Here is a 16,618-nt window from a genome sequence, read left to right as displayed (position 1 = left end):
AGCTGTTCAGAACAAACCATTTATTCACATATTTGTAATGCTGACTGCTTGGCGAGGTGCTTGAATTTATACACCTGTGGCGATGGGTCTCCTTGAAAGATCTGAATTTAGTCATTAAGTGATGTATCCCTATATTACACCTTAATTGGGAGATTTTCTGCCCTTCTTTATAGCAAATCCTCTGAAGGTGAGTTTAGCTGGCAACCAGCTTTTGGTCCTGGAGTCCTGGTTGTTCCACACTTTTTCCATTTGAGTATTATGGAGGCCACTGTGCCCTTGGGAATCGTAAGTGAAGTTGAAATTTGTAGACTTCCCCAGATCTGTGCCAATTTTGTCTCTGAGCTTTGTAGGCAGTTCCTTTTACCTTATGGCTTGGTTGTTGCTCTGATATACATAGTCAGCTGTAAGTCCTTCTCTGGAGAGGTGTGTGTCTTTCCAAATCATGTCCAATCAATACATTTTTCCACAGGTTGACTCTAAGCAAGGTGTAGAGAGAGGAAAAAAAATATCTCTATCTATCTATCTATCTATCTATCTATCTATCTATCTATCTATCTATCTATCTATCTATCTATCTATCTATCGCTGTCTATAGATAGATAGATAGATAGATAGATTTTAACAGACATTTAGAGAATTCTGTTTTCACTTTGTCATTATGGGGTACTGAGTGTAGATTAATGAGAAAAAAAAATCCATTTGAATGATTTTAGTATCAGGCTGCAACCTAAAAATAAAAGCAGTGCATTGAATTGACCTGATGTCAATGTGTTCATTCTCTTTGGCAGCCATCTTGAGGACAATTAGTAGTCGGATTTCTAGAACCAGACAGTTTTGAAAATGCTTGATGGCACATCTGGTATTATTAACGTAACTACTGAACCTAGCCTTAATGTGTCATGGTGCCAGATAAATAAGTTATGCATTGTCCGTTATATGTTAGTAATCTAATTAGTTACGTTATTATTGTTATTACACACCTGGCCATTACACCTACACGTTTACTCTTCTGTGAAAGCTTTCCACAAGATTTTGGAGTGGAGCTATGGGGATTTATGGGCATTAGTTTGATTAGGCACTGATGTCTGGTGAGGAGGCCTTGTGTACAGTCAGCATTCTAATTCATCCAAATTGTGTTCAGTGGACTTGATGTCAGTGGTGAAAGTTGTTTGTGCTCATTTTAACCTTTTATAACTTGGTCATGTAAAAGGATCAATTGTAAAGTGTTCACTGGTGCAATCTGGAACAATCAGGCTGTCAGTCATATGCAGTCGAGTGCAAATGATTCATTCATAATGAATTAATCATGTCTTCTATTTATAATAACAGCTATTGTTATGGAATGTCTGCAAAATAAGTTCATTCCTGTTATCACTTAAGCTATAGCAGCTACAAACATGTTTTCACCTGTAAAATGTAATGGTGCAAAGAAACCGAAATAATCATCTGCTCTAGATTCTTCCATGACACTTAGAAAGCATTTATACTGGAAACTCCTTCCATGAATGTCTTATATTTAGTTTCACATTAACATATGGATTGTCCTTATGAATAATTTGTAATATATAAATAACAATTTATAGCATTTAGAATTAATGCATTAATACAACCTGTGATTTGCATTAAAGTCAGAATGACATTATCCTTATGTAAAGAATAATGAAAGAAAAATTGTGGTGGTGTACGAAAATTAATCACATTGGGTTGAGGGGTAGGTATTTAATGTGCCACATGCACGCAAGCAAGATGTAATTATTGGTTTATAGTTTAACAGGATGTTGTGGAATATCCATTGAGCTCACTTCCTGAAGACTTGACTGTGCTCACAAACTTTCCAAACAGTGCTGTTGTGTCAAAATATTACACACCTTCTGACCAATCAGATTTAAGATCCAAGGAGCATGTGTGTATTATTACCTCAGAAATGGAGTGACTTTGGTAGCAGTGACGTGATTTATAAATTATCATGATCAGCTTTTCATTACGAGTTGCAAGAGGTTATAGTGTAGAAATACACCAGTACAGATAAAGTGCAACAAACTGAGCTCATTCAAATACCACATCACCAAACCATGGTGACCCTCTCTAAAGAATCTAGTCAAATAAAGAAATAAGATTTTACAAAACATGTACGGTGTAACAATATTTAAAACATGTCAATTTTACAAGTTTTGAATGTATTTGCACGTTTTGTTTTTTGAGTGGCTATGCATCTCTATGCCTCCGGGTTCACGATGTCCAAGAAAGAAAACATGCAATGTGACCAAGTTAAGAAGTGTAAAGAATGCAAACGTAAAGCAAGCATTTAGTTTGATGTCGAGTCGAGTAAGCATTTATTGTCATTTCAGCCATGTACAGTACAGTGAAGCAGAACAAGTCCAGTGTCAGTCCAGTCTCTTAGTATTAAGTAGTCATATGGCTTGTGGAAAGAAACTGTTGCGTGTGTGATCAGCCACAGTGACTTTGTGGATGCAACATGTGGTGTAAATGTCCATGATGGATTGTAGAGAAATCCCAATGATCTTCTCAGATGTCCCCACTATGCACTGTAGGGTCTGGTGATCCGAAAAGGTGCGATTCCCAAACCCGGGCGGTGATTCAGCTGTTCACGATGCTTTTGAGGGTCTCTCTCTAAAGAACGTTGTGAGGATGTGTGGTGTGACCTGGGCCTTCTCCAGCATCCTCAAGAAGTAGAAGTGCTGCTGGACTTTTTGTTATTGAGTTGGTGTTGAAGGACCAGGACTTGTTTTCTAACTTTGTAACGTTTTTTTTGGAAAATGGAAAAAAATTTTCAATCCCGTAGGTCTGGATCTTTTAAGGGAAATCTCCAGATCCCAATTTGGAGGGTGAGGAATGGTGCTAGACATACTCCCGTGGGGTTTAATCACACCTGGCAACTATTTTTTTGTCGCTGTGGGGTTCATGGAGGGCGCTGATTGGTGCCGGTGAATGTATTAATTTACATAGTAGGCGGGGATTAACAAGTTTATCCGTCCTCATGATGCAATTTGCTCGAGCTGTTACTTTCTACTGGAAAGAAAGTGTGCTCGGGTTATTTACAGCAAACTGTAGATTTTCCGGAGGTTAAAATGAGCTTGGAGTGAATTTTGCAGAGTTTTTATTTGAACTTTGTGAGGCTTGTCATTACTGCTGAAGGAGTTGCTGAGTTCGGCGGAGTGCGAGACAGTGTAGCGCGGATCATTACAGCGCCGATGGCGGAAGTGTTCGCGGGGCGCGCGCTCCTGAATAAAGAAGGAGACGTGGTGGACCCGGAAGAGGCGCTCCGGAATAAAGTGGTCGGCTTGTATTTTTCCGCCGGATGGTGTCCTCCGTGCCGCGACTTCACCCCGCTGCTGTGCGATTTCTACACCGAGTTGGTGGAAGAAAGCGAACCGCCGGCTCAGTTCGAAATCGTTTTCATATCCTCCGATAAATCCGCCGAGGACATGGCGGAATACTATCACGACCTGCACGGGGACTGGCTCGCGCTTCCATGGACCGACCAGTACAAGCAGTGAGTATCACCTGTACTCACATCCCTGAAGCCATGCGTGCAGTTTCATAGCAAGCTTTCAGAAGCATGTCATCCTGCACGGTAAGAGGTTTATCTTGCAGCCGGTGGAGGATTAAGTTTTAAAATAGCTTGCAGTCTGTTATTCCACTGCTCGCTCATTCATTCATTTATTTCTTCATGCATGCATGCATCCGTTCATTTCTTCATTCATGCATGCATGCATCTCAGGTTTTTATTCCATGTTATGTAACTGCATGGAGAGGTTTATTGTGTTCACCTTCAGGAGTGAATAAATATTCCTCATCTTCCTCATGATGACCAATCTAATGCAGTAATGAAGATGTCTGAGTATATCATCACATTACGATTCCTAGTCGGAGGGAGAGAGAGAAAAAATAAGGAAGGAAAAGTAATAAAAAAAAAAGAGGAAAAAATTATGCACAAGTACACAATGTGCCTACTCACAAATCCAAAATCAGTCAAAATTTGTCAGCAAATTCCAGAGGAAAATAGAAAAGAGAAACACTAGGAAACTAAATGAAGCAATAGAGAAAACATATGCATGCAACCTTAAATAAACACAGTCTGGCAGCAAAAAATGAACAAAAACCATGAGAGGAAATGAAAGTTGGAAAGAAAGAAAAGGCAGTTTTTATGCCTTTAATCAGTGCATTCATTTGTTCTTTATGTGCCTGTGTTTTTTTTGTTTGTTTGTTTTTTAATATAATGGAGGAATATTAAATGTACATTTTTGTTGTATAATAAAACCTGTTCTTGTTTGTCTTTCTGTTTGAATTTAGCGAGCTGAAGACGAGGTACAACATCACCGCTGTGCCCAAGCTGGTGATCGTGAAGCAGAACGGGCAGATGATCACGGACAAAGGCAGGAAGCAGATCCGAGATCAGGGACTGGCTTGCTTCAGGAACTGGCTGGAAGTTGCTGAAATCTTCCAGAACTTCAAATGCTAGTGAATTATTCTATATTGAGTTTTCTTTTGCAATGGGCTAGAAAAGAAATGTTACATATTGCACTTTAACAGATGTGTGTGTGTGTGTGGGGGGGGGGGGTGTCTAGAGATTTTATAACTGCTTTATAAATTTTTTTTTTTTTTTACATGCTATTGCTAGAAGTTGATGTGTGTTAATATGAAGAGAGGTTTCTCTCAGTTTTAGGATCGCGGATAAGTGTATGTTGTATCGAGGACTGTCGCTACACTGGTACTCAGGGACTGTTTTATGTCTAGCATTGTCATGGTGCTTCGGATTCCCCAGCGTTTCATTAAAACACTATGATGTGAACCCGAGAGCGTTCTTTTTTTTTTTTCCCGCTGACCTCTGTGTTGCCGGCTGTTTGTAAAACCATTCAATGACAAGTGAAGTGGGCTAAGAAGGGTGATTGTGTGTTTCTTCCCAATAAGTACCTGCTATACTGCTAAAAAAAAAAAACGTGGCACTGTTCTACTTACCACAATTATTCAAGCTTCAACAAGATCGAGGCACATATACATTCATTTGCAGGCTTCACAAAGAGCCAGTATCATACACAATCATTTTTTTTCACCTTTATTTACAACACATTGTTGAATTTCTTAATTCTGGTTTGTCACAAGGTTATTTCATGTCATCTAACAGGTTTATGTCAATGCACACTTTTTCTTTTGTATGTTCTGCTTTCTACTGTGTTATCACAGGGACTTCTATGGCAAGCGATTCACATAAAGGTTGAGTCGAACACATGGCTACTTCATGACACATTAAGCCAGCTATTCGTATCTCTTTTAAACTGCTGCTTATAGCTATCTGCCCTCTTCCACCTACATGAGCTTGCAGATGCAGATGCCAGGTGCTTCCTGTGACCCTGGAGCTTGTGATCATATGTTTTTCTTTTGTGCCAGAAAATATTTGCACGACAAAATGCTTTTTATGTTCTTTTAACTCCTTGAGAGAGACAAAAGAGAAGCTGTGTAGGAATTACTGTTTAAAGCTGCTATAACTTAAGTGATTTACAGATACATTTAAAAAACATAAGCACATTGTTATGTAACTTTTATTTATAATTAGCTCTAAAAATAAGTCAGCTGTCTGAAAGTCAACTCACAAACAGGTATCATTGCATTTGTTCAAATATGATACCATTTCAATAGTAACAAATAACTTAGATGGGCTTGGATGGTGGCTGTGCCATGTCATTTAAAGAAAAAAGGAAAAAAACATACAAATGCTTCTATTCTTTGCCTCTTGTGATTCTATAGTTTTCTGTTAACAAACAAACAAGCAGCATTTATTTGTAAAAGTAAAGTTTTGGACAATGTTGTCCAGACTCCAAGGATAAAAGCATTCATGAGCTCTTTTGGGGGCGTAGGATTTGACTTTACAATTATACATTGTGTAGTGTAAATGTAGCTGACCGGCTCAGGATTAAGATAGCACTGTCCATTTTTTCCACTGGGGGGCGACAAATGACCAAATTAAGGTGGTATTATTATTATTATTGATCGTGTAATTATGACCACATGCAATCCTGATAATTAATTATTTTTCTTTTTGTTGAACAATTAACATTGTTTTAAAGCAGCTTTACACACATAATACTCGGACAGATTCGAGAGAAGAGAAAGAAAGAAAAGGGGTGACAGGGGGAAGAGAGAAATATGGGTTATTAAGTATCCTTATTGTTGTACAAAAGTTAAAGGCACTGTGCAGTTGAGGACTCTTTCAAGACTAGCTATGTTAGCATAACTAAAAGGAAGAGCCAGAAGGTAACACAGACATGAGGGATCTCTGGGATAAGAGACGGCCCGCCACACCACTGTCAATAACCTAAGTGAGCGTGTGAAAAAGATTTTTTCCTATTCGAGCTAAGCAGAACTAAGCATCCACTGTCGAATGTCCTTTGCACACTCCTCAATATTGTTAAGCTGATGTCTTTCATCTGGCTTTGCTTAAACATACAACTGTGTATCATCAGCATAGCAATGAAAGCTAATTTCATGTTTATGTATAATTTCACCCAGAGGCAGCATATATCAAGAGAAAAGCAGTGGGCCTAAGACAGATCCTTGAGGAAAACCAAACTTTAATTCAGAGTGTGGAGAACTCAACATTTACATCAACAAATTGATAACTATCAGTCAAATAAGACCTAAGCCAGGAGAGAGCTGTTCCCTTTATTTCAACAACATTTTCTAGTCTAGCAAAGATTAGATTATGGTCACTGGTGTCAAAAGCTTCACTAAGTTCAAGAAACACAAGCAATAAGATATAGCCATGATCATAAGCCTATAGCAGGTCATTTACCTCTTTACCCAGCGCTGACTCTGTGGTTTAATGAGACCTAAATTCCAAATTATACATTTAAAAAATGTTATGCCTAAATAGGTGTGATTCATTAATTAATTTATTTTTTACTGGCTTTTACATTGAACTGCTTTATCAAGAATCTGGTTAATGGTGGATCCAGAGTCTATCACAAAACTCACAAAACTCAAAAATTGCCAGGAATACTGCCTGGATAATTCTCTTGTATGGCACATTCACACCTAGAACACAGAAAAAACGCATGTGGACACTGAGAGAATATAAAAAACTATCAATAAAATAGGTTGGTCAAAAAAAAAATCTATGGTCTAAAACTACATAACAATAAAAAAGTATAAACAAAAAATAAAAAAAAAACACGACAGGTTTACAGAAATTAGGAAGAAGCAAACTGAGTGCTATGATTCTTTCTGTCTTAGTACAATCCCCAGGAACCAGGAATATATATATATATATATATATATATATATATATATATACAGATCATTAGTTTCAATTAATTTTCAGCCCAAACATAAGAACGAATGTCTCATTGACTGCAAAACATGACATAAAACAAAGAATCAAGTGGGAAAAAAATGTGTCCATTTTAAATTTCAGAATATTGAGATGCTTTTTTACTCAACAAAGTTGTGAAAACTGATTTTTTTTTCAGTGTTTTTTTTATTATTATTTGTTTTTCTGTGTAGACACTAGAAACTGTTTTTAATCTGTATCTGCCTCATCAATAGTATCATTCATGAACGTTTCCTGGTTTGTACTGTGACAAATGACTCATATTATTACCCTCACTCGAGTTTCAGTTGTGTAATTATATGGGCGCGTCTGACTCCTTTTTTAAATTTATTTTAAGAATGAATGCTCAGCTCAATTGAAGTAAAGCTTACTCATCAGGACAACCTTGCCATTTTTAACAAGTATTCATTAATGTATGAATGTGAACATCCAGTTAGCCCAGTGTAATTACTCTGTTTCCCTAATCCTTTTTGGAAAATAATTTAGAGATACAGAGTTTCTACTATAACATGCAGTAGTCAAACAGTGTTTGTATAATGGCTGGCTTCTTATTTTATGACTGAAACTGTACATTTGCTCTCGAGGGAGCAAAACACACCCAGGCAATAAAACCTGCAATACTGATAAAGGAGTCTAAAGGCCATCATTTGGACAGTGGTTTAGAAATTCATGATATAACAATACTCTCTTGTTCACGAACAGGAACAAATTTTTGAATCTTAGATACAAAATGATTTGTAGACTTTCTTTTCAGCTTTTCATGATGGGAATCTTGTGTGCAGGTGCACTGGAATCTAGTAAGTTAAACTATTTCACTAACTTCTTTCTTGATTTCCCTTTTTTTTTTTTGTTAATTCACTTATTTCCAGTTTGATGCTGAATTCGCTTGTCTAATCTATATTGCTTTATATGTTCGGTCATCTTTAGTCATTAAACGTTTTATCCTGTTTCTTGCTATTGAAGCCAATTCCAATGGGCAGAGGCAGAAATAAATTTCGCATACCAGTTAATCACAAATAGAAAATCCTTCAAAGAACATTTGATATTATAACAGCACTGGCAGACAATTATGGGCAAAAATTATTCGGTGAAAAATGGCATATATATATATATATATATATATATATATATATATATATATATATATATATATATATATATATATATATATATATATATATATGATGGGAACACTTTATAGAACATAATTATTTTTATTATTATTTTCTTGCACAGCTTCAGATTGCACCGAGATGCTAAACGAAGGCATTGGACAAGAAAATATATTGCAGTTCTACTACAACCAAGACGTCAAACGTTGCTTCCCATTTTTCTACAAAGGAGAAGGAGGCAATAGCAACCGCTTTCCCAACGAAATGCAGTGCCTGCAAAATTGCTCATCTGTTCAGTATGATGAGCTCTATCCAGTTGGAGGTATTACCTTATTTGGAAATCTTTTAGACCATTTTTTGCTTTTAATGGTTCTTCTGATTAATTTTTTGTAACAGAATGTAGTTCCGGCTCCAGGGCAAATTACATGTTAATCAATTTGCACTACATTACTGTTGCGTTAGTAACATCTTATTTGAAGAATCAACTAACACGAATAATAAACAAGTTCAAAGTGGGTTGTAATTTGATAAATCATTGTTATGGTGAAGCTTTCAGAAAAAAAAAAAAATATATATATATATATATATATATATATATATATATATATATATATATATATATATATATATATATATATATATATATATACACAGTACAGACCAAAAGTTTGGACACACCTTCTCATTCAAAGAGTTTTCTTTATTTTCATGACTATGAAAATTGTAGATTCACACTGACGGCATCAAAACTATGAATTAACACGTGGAATTATATATGGAATTATATACATCATAAAAAAGTGTGAAAAAACTGAAAAATGTCATGTTCTAGGTTCTTCAAAGTAGCCACCTTTTGCTTTGATTACTGCTTTGCACTCTCTTGGCATTCTCTTGATGAGCTTCAAGAGGTAGTCACCTGAAATGGTCTTCCAACAGTCTTGAAGGAATTCCCCGAGAGATGCTTGGCACTTGTTGGCCTTCACTCTGCATTCCAGCTCACCCCTAAACCATCTCGATTGGGTTCAGGTCCGGTGACTGTGGAGGCCAGGTCATCACCCCATCACTCTCCTTCTTGGTCAAATAGCCCTTGATGCCTTCAGTGTGACTCTACAATTTTCATATTCAAAATAAAGAAAACTCTTTGAATGAGAAGGTGTGTCCAAACATTTGGTCTGTAATATATATATATATATATATATATATATATATATATATATATATATATATATATATATATATATATACACATTTAATATTATAAAAGAAATCTCCAATGCCAGACAAACACTCAATGGGAAATGAAGGAAAGATAATCATTGGCAAAATGCTATGTTATAAGAGGAATCAAACATCTGCCACAAGTTATCATGCCACATTTGCACTGATTATTTTCCTGTTACAGCACACCCACCCACACCATGTTTTGTTCCATACTTATTAAAATGAACAATGATCTAGTTGAATTAGATTGGATAAGCAGATTCTAATGCTTTGCTTTGAATATTATATCAATTCAGATTCAGTTTGCAATTTAAAGATGGAACCAGGGAGTTGTTTTGGTCGAAGTTTTATGTATTACTACGACAACGAGGAGAAAGTCTGCCGCCTGTTTCTTTATAAAGGTTGTCATGGAAATGGCAACCGATTTGAGACCAAAGAAGATTGTGAAAGCATGTGTCGAGGTCAGTTTTCTTCCTTTCGTTTCTCTTCTCTAAGCCATTATCAACTTTTTTATGATATACATTGTTAATTGAAGTTAAACATTGAGCATAAGCACTGTGTTTGTTCCCTTTTACTTTTAGAAACTTCCCATATGCATGTCTGCTCATGTTTTACATACTTAAAGGATTGAAAAATGTAGCACACTGGTCATGTAAACTTTAATGATGAGCCTCAACATAGCTTAACAGAACAATGCTTATATTTCACAAATGTAGCAACTTTAATGAAGTCAAATGCTATTTAGTAAATGTATCATATGCAACAAACTGGGTAAAAGGAAAAACACACAAGAATTTAACAGTGAATGACTGGAAGAAAGTTCTGTGGACAGATAGGTTAAAATTTGACAATTTTGGCTCTAACAGAAAAACTTGTGTAAGACAGAGAACAAAACATAGAGATGGAAGCTTAATGGTTTGGTGTTGTTATGGAGCAGGGAAGGTTGAAGACTTATTCCAGGTGGAAGAAATATTGAATCAACATGGCTACCATTCAAAACTTCAACGCCATGCAATTCTGTCTGGTATGCGGTTAATTGAAACCAACTTCACCATACAACAAGACAATGACCGAAGCATATGTCCAAGCTCTGTAACTGTTATTTAGAGAGCAAACAGTCAGCTGGAGTTTTATCTATAGTGGAATGGCCTGCTCAGTCATCAAATCTATATCTATTGGACTGCTGTGGAATGAACTGGACCACAAGGTCAGAAAGAAATACCCAACTAGTGAAAAAAAACATCCTTGGCAAATTCTTTCAGCTGAATGTTTGGAGCATTATCTAGTTTGTTGCATGTACACAAAGGGAATATATACATGTTTCTTAAACACTGTTGGGAATATAATAGCTTTTATTTTATTTTTTAGATGAGAATTTAAATTAAATGCGTTTTACAAACTGTAGCATATTCCTGTCATGTCCGCTAGATGTCGCTGCAAGCAAATACAAAATCTAAATCTGAAACATATGTGTAACGTGTATGTGAAAACAGATATCCTGCTGTCTTCACACACTACATAGTAGACACCAGAATTAGATTTTGGATGTGGCCAATTAAATACAAATATTCTGTATTTCACAGCAAGGTCTGGAAGGATGATAGGATCAGCTCCTAACCCCGATGAGCGAACGGTGGATGTGGGTGAGTGTACAGTTTAGCTCCCTTCTTTCATTTAGAATAGAAGAACCATTACAACCTGCTGAAACGAATATTAATGTCTTAAACCTTTTCATACTTTTTAATATTCAAACTAATGTTCATATTTTCTTCTTAACTTATTCACGTTCCTTTTTTATTTAGAAAAATATATATTAGTCAGTAGGTGTATACATTATTTTGTGTGGTATGTGACAAACAAAACCTCTAAAGAAACAGTACACTGAGGGGGGAATGTTTTTGTCCGATTTTCTTTCATTTGTCTGGTACTTCATTCAGTATATATGTATATAGATATGCATATAGATATTTGTAGGTCAAATATAAAATGTGTGTGTGTGTGTGTGTGTGTGTGTGTGTGTGTGTGTGTGTGTGTGTGTGTTTTTTAACAGGATTGATTGTGGGCATTCTGGGTGGTGTTGTGTTTGCAGTGGCACTGATTGCTAGTATTGCTCTATTTGTAGTGCAAAGGTAAGTTTAATCAAAACAAAGAATGCTGCTGCAAAAACAATGTTCTGGGTGGCTTTGCACCAAAATCTGCTTATTGTGACTGAGTTCTGAAAGTGTTATTTATTTATTTCATTTTATTTTATTTTTTTCATTTTATCAACAGGAAAGCGAAACATAATGACATGAAGAAAGTGCCCACAAATGATGTTGAGATGAGATAAGCAAAAGGCCAGAGCTTTGTCTGTGTGTTTGTGTTTTTGTATGACCTTTTTATTATCTAACTGGATGCATTGGTAGAAAAATAAATCTTAAGTGTTAAATTTTGTTTGATGCTGGTGTATAATTAGAGTTTAGTAACTAAAAAAAATTAATACAGAGTGGCAATGAGGAAAACTGACTTTCCATTTGATTGTTAATTGACTAATTTTAAGCTTTATAGATGTAACTGCTGTAGCACTTACAAATGTTTAATTGTCCAATGATGGAGTACTGCATATGTATTGTTAATAATAAAAGTTTGTTTTACCTAGAAATAAAGCATGAGTATCTTATTTAATTTTACCTTGTGTGCATCACAAAATTAGCATTTCTAAATCTGTCAACAGTCTGTAAATATGTTTAATGTAAATGTGCTGAAAGCACAATAGAGAAAGTTGATGCAAGTGCAGGGTAAAAGATTGATTTTATAAAAAGGTAAATAAATCCAAAATGACATTCAAAAGAGAATTTAAAAACAGGCAATGGTCAGGTGAGAAGGTCTCTCTCTGGCAGTCCAGCCACTATGGGTCAAATGTACACCCTGGATCTGTGGACAGGCATTGTTTTTTGGGAGGAACAGGGACAAGCCCACACAGAGCAGGTTGTGCTGGGGCAGGTCGTTGGTGGAGGCTGTGCTGTCCCACCGATATGGTCAGATCTTGGGAGGAGGTTTGAGCATTGCCCTTGGGGTAGTCAGGTCCTAGAAGGAGGCTGCATTGTCAATCTTGATCAAAAGTCACATGAGCAGACAAACAAACCAAGCATTAACTTTCCTCAGACTTGGACTTCATTGTCATTGCATGAAGAGTCCTCCCAGGTGAAAAAAACTATAATGTGTGTGTGTGGTTTTTTTTTGTTTTTGGTTTTTTAAACAAAGCACTAAAAAAAAACTTGGAAAGTGTTAGTTTAAGAGTTTCAGGAAGAGGTAGGTCTTCACCCGCCGCTGTTCGGACATTTAGGAAATGTTTATTATCCCACTTTTGTGCCAGAACAGAGCAGAGCCTTGAAGTATACTTACCTCTTACCCTGAGAGAAGGTGGTACCAGTCGAGCAGTGCTGGAGGATCTCAGGCAGCTTTAGGCCTTGTAGAGCCTTGGTGAGAGAGGTAAAGAAGAACCCAAAGATCACTGTGGCTGAGCTCCAGAGATGCAGTCAGGAGATGGGAGAAAGTTGTAGAAAGTCAACCATCACTGCAGCCCTCCACCAGTCGGGGCTTTATGGCAGAGTGGCCCGACGGAAGCCTCTCCTCAGTGTAAGACACATGAAAGCCCGCATGGAGTTTGCTAAAAAACACCTGAAGGACTCCAAGATGGTGAGAAATAAGATATCCTGGACAAAAACCTTCTCCAGAGTGCTCTGGACCTCAGACTGGGCCGAAGGTTTACCTTCCAACAAGACAATGACCCTAAGCACACAGCTAAAATAACGAAGGAGTGGCTTCACAACAACTCCGTGACTGTTCTTGAATGGCCCAGCCAGAGCCCTGACTTAAACCCAATTGAGCATCTCTGGAGAGACCTAAAAATGGCTGTCCACCAACATTTACCATCCAACCTGACAGAACTGGAGAGGATCTGCAAGGAGGAATGGCAGAGGATCCCCAAATCCAGGTGTGAAAGACTTGTTGCATCTTTCCCAAAAAGACTCCTGGCTGTATTAGATCAAAAGGGGGCTTCTACTAAATACTGAGCAAAGGGTCTGAATACTTAGGACCATGTGATATTTCAGTTTTTCTTTTTTAATAAATCTGCAACAATGTCAACAATTCTGTGTTTTTCTGTCAGTATGGGGTGCTATGTGTACATTCATGAGGAAGAAGAATGAACCTAAATGATTTTAGCAAATGGCTGCAATATAACAAAGAGTGAAAAATTTAGGGGGTCTGAATACTTTCCGTACCCACTGTGTATGTATATATATATATATATATATATATATATATATATATATATATATATATATATATATATACATACATACATTTTTTATTAAACTTATCTTTACTCAAAAGGTTGATGTCTCTTGTTTTCTTTCTCTTTTTTTACTTTTAGGTTTTATTCCAACATTTTACTCAAATGCAGTGTTTCAGATCAGGAGAAAGTGCAAATTGATTACCCTACCATGCATTGAAATTTTATGGTTACATTGAAAAGGTGAAAATAAATGTGTGTGTGTGTGTGTGTGTGTGTGTGTGTGTGTGTGTGTGTGTGTGTGTGTGTGTGTGTGTGTATTTGTTATGTACAGTTTTCTCAGTAAATATATTTCTTAAGGTTCTATTGACACTAAATTGTTTACCAGATGTTGGTAACAACCCATGCAATCCACACAAAGAAATCAAACCATAGATGTCCATAAATAAAGTTATATGTAAATATGTGAAATGACACAGGACAAGTATTGAACAAGAAAGGGAGGTAAAAAAAAAAAGAAATGGAAAGCCAAGACACAAGCTGAAATCAATCAGAAATTACAAAGCAATCCTGCCCCTTGTCAGTGCACATTAATATCTGCTGGTGGAATCCCAACTGATGGCCCATGTAAAGATGTCCCATTACCAAGGTGTCACACGAAACATTTTCTGATGGGTAAGAGCAAAGAGCTCTCTCAGGAGCTTCACAAACTTATTATTGCGAAACATACTGATAGGATTAGTTACAGAAGGATTTCTAAACTTCTGAATGTTCCAGTGAACACTGTTGGGGCCATAATCTGGAAGTGGAAAGAACATCGTTTCACCATAAACTGGCCACGACCAGTTGCTCCCCGCAAGATTTCTGTCAGAGGAGTGAAAAGAATTATCAGAAGAGTTGTCCAAGAGCCAAGGGCCACTTGTGAAGAGCTTTAGAGAGACCTGGAATTAGCAGGTACAATTGTTTAAAAAAAAAAACAATAAGTAATGCTTTCAACCACCATGGACTGTTTGCATGCTTATCACACAAGACTCCATTTCTAAACAAAATAAAAGCATGTTAAAGCTCGTTTAACTTATTTTACCCGCTGTATATCGATTGGATATAGATATAGGAAGTCTTATATATATGATTTCCTGATCTCTCATCGTCTTCCACTGATGTTCTTCCGCTCTCGAAGCGTGCATGTCACTCAAAACACCTTGAACGACTCGCATCGCCCTAAACTAATAGCAAACAATCAGAATTAATCATACTCTAAACTTTATGTAGAGTTCTATAAACAAAGGTATAGTGGCATTGCAGTGTGTTGAATAATTTCCTGTGTAAAATGGATTCTCCCTGTGATTGGGTGCAGGAAAGTGGGCTTAAGAAGTGTCAAAGTTCCTAAATACCTACATTACTCAGGCTAGATTTAGAACTGTGTTGCACTAGAGAGTACCCTGTAGCTAAGGTGTGATAGCCTGTTGATTTAATTTTGTTTGTGGCCATGTTATTTTTCCCCCCAAGTCCCTATGATGAACTGATGATGTATTTTCATTAAAAAAAAAAAAAAAAAAAAAACAGCAAATAGTTTAAATAGTCCTCCTTGGCTTTCCTCTTTTCCTACTTCCTGGTGGGTCCATCCTCAGCATTCTCCTACCAATGTACCCCATCTCCCTCCTCTGCACATGTCCAAACCATTTCAATCGTGCCTCCCTCACCTTGTCTCCAAAACGTTCTACATGTGCTGTCCCTCTAATAAACTTGTTTCTAATCCTGTCGATCCTCATCACTCCCAACGAAAACCTCAACCTCTTCAATATTCCACCACCACGTCTCTTTCAATTTCCAGATGTCACATAGGAATTGATGACATTTATCATCACCCCTTTAACTTCCAGCTTCACGTTCACGTTTGTGTGTTATAATAGATATGGAAGCCTATTATGTGCTTTTTTGCCAAAAAGTGTGGCAAATGAGTTATACGCAAAGTCAGAATTTTTCTAGCAATTACGAATTTATATCTCGTAATTCTGAGAAAAAAAGTCGCAAAAAACATTTTTTGTGGCGAAAACGGGCTTCCATACAAACCACTATTATGTTCTGTTGTAAGGTTGTTGGTTTTTTTTTTAAATAAATGCCAATTCATTCTTAACCCGCATATGCCGCCATCTACCGGACATTTTGAGAATAAACGAACTACTATTTACAATCAGCATCCGGGTAGGTGAGGGGGAGGATCTTCTTAAAGAGACTACACTTTAAAGAGGTGTTGCTTACTAACCTGAAAGGAGTTTCAGAAAGCACATGTATTGAGCTGATGGCGGTACAAAGTCACGCAACAATTCAGTTTTAATCGTTAAAAATATACCTGTTGGTACTTGAACGAGCAATGGAGGAACAAGCCTATGCTCAGGAGGATCTGGCGAGTCTGTCAGATTTGGACGAGAAGAGTTTACTGGAGTCACTGACTACACGCTTCAGCCACAGTCACATCTATGTAAGTAACAGTCCATACTAACATGTTTAATTTAGAAATATAATTCAGTATGCCATACATTTGGGGGATTTATGACTTCTTTTTACAAGTCCTGTCAGTTTTTTGAAGACTGTATATTTTTTATTGTTATCTTTAATAAGCCTGTTCCGAGTCGTTACCTAATCAGGACTGACTGCATT

The 16,618-nt window shown here is 36.8% G+C and overlaps 3 protein-coding genes and 2 long non-coding RNA genes across 6 annotated transcripts in view; 3 read left to right on the top strand and 2 right to left on the bottom strand.

Moving 5' to 3' along the window:
- Window positions 1-16,618, bottom strand: part of LOC310741514 — a 128,920-nt gene that overhangs the window by 78,943 nt on the left and 33,359 nt on the right. The gene's annotated exons all lie outside the window — the stretch shown is intronic.
- nxnl2 (nucleoredoxin like 2) lies at window positions 1,179-4,818 on the top strand. Its single transcript, XM_083569427.1, has 2 exons — window positions 1,179-3,514; window positions 4,315-4,818. The coding sequence occupies exons 1-2, from the start codon at window positions 3,213-3,215 to the stop codon at window positions 4,481-4,483; spliced, it is 471 nt and encodes a 156-aa protein (XP_083425553.1). The 5' UTR covers window positions 1,179-3,212; the 3' UTR covers window positions 4,484-4,818.
- Window positions 7,988-12,326, top strand: tfpil (tissue factor pathway inhibitor-like). Its single transcript, XM_083567536.1, has 6 exons — window positions 7,988-8,145; window positions 8,585-8,782; window positions 9,978-10,142; window positions 11,265-11,324; window positions 11,732-11,810; window positions 11,953-12,326. Exons 1-6 carry the CDS (start codon window positions 8,079-8,081, stop codon window positions 12,008-12,010), a joined length of 627 nt encoding a protein of 208 aa, XP_083423662.1. The 5' UTR covers window positions 7,988-8,078; the 3' UTR covers window positions 12,011-12,326.
- On the bottom strand, window positions 11,895-13,136 carry LOC310740649. The gene is made up of 2 exons (XR_014537700.1): window positions 13,066-13,136; window positions 11,895-12,747 (listed from the first exon to the last, which is right to left on the bottom strand). It is a non-coding gene; the product is annotated as an uncharacterized lncRNA (long non-coding RNA).
- LOC310741503 (myosin-IIIa) overlaps window positions 16,185-16,618 on the top strand; it is a 39,110-nt gene continuing 38,676 nt past the window's right edge. For both annotated transcript variants that reach the window (XM_083569410.1, XM_083569411.1), the window contains exon 1: window positions 16,185-16,439. In XM_083569410.1, coding sequence (XP_083425536.1) covers window positions 16,332-16,439 — 108 coding nt within the window. In that variant the 5' untranslated portion in view covers window positions 16,185-16,331. The remainder of the gene's footprint in view (window positions 16,440-16,618) is intronic.

Source organism: Silurus aristotelis (assembly GCF_946808225.1).
Source record: "Silurus aristotelis genome assembly, chromosome: 18".
NCBI classification, from domain to species: domain Eukaryota; kingdom Metazoa; phylum Chordata; class Actinopteri; order Siluriformes; family Siluridae; genus Silurus; species Silurus aristotelis.
Note: the sequence above shows the minus strand (reverse complement) of the source record. Positions and strands in the feature narration are given on the sequence as shown.

Coding starts and splice junctions, on each gene's coding strand:
- nxnl2 (XM_083569427.1), top strand. CDS start 3,213: ATGGCGGAAGTGTTCGCGGGGCGCGCGCTCCTGAATAAAGAAGGAGAC. Junction 3,515..4,314: donor TGGACCGACCAGTACAAGCA/GTGAGTATCACC, acceptor GTTTGAATTTAG/CGAGCTGAAGACGAGGTACA.
- tfpil (XM_083567536.1), top strand. CDS start 8,079: ATGATTTGTAGACTTTCTTTTCAGCTTTTCATGATGGGAATCTTGTGT. Junction 11,325..11,731: donor TGAGCGAACGGTGGATGTGG/GTGAGTGTACAG, acceptor GTTTTTTAACAG/GATTGATTGTGGGCATTCTG. Junction 11,811..11,952: donor GCTCTATTTGTAGTGCAAAG/GTAAGTTTAATC, acceptor TTTTATCAACAG/GAAAGCGAAACATAATGACA.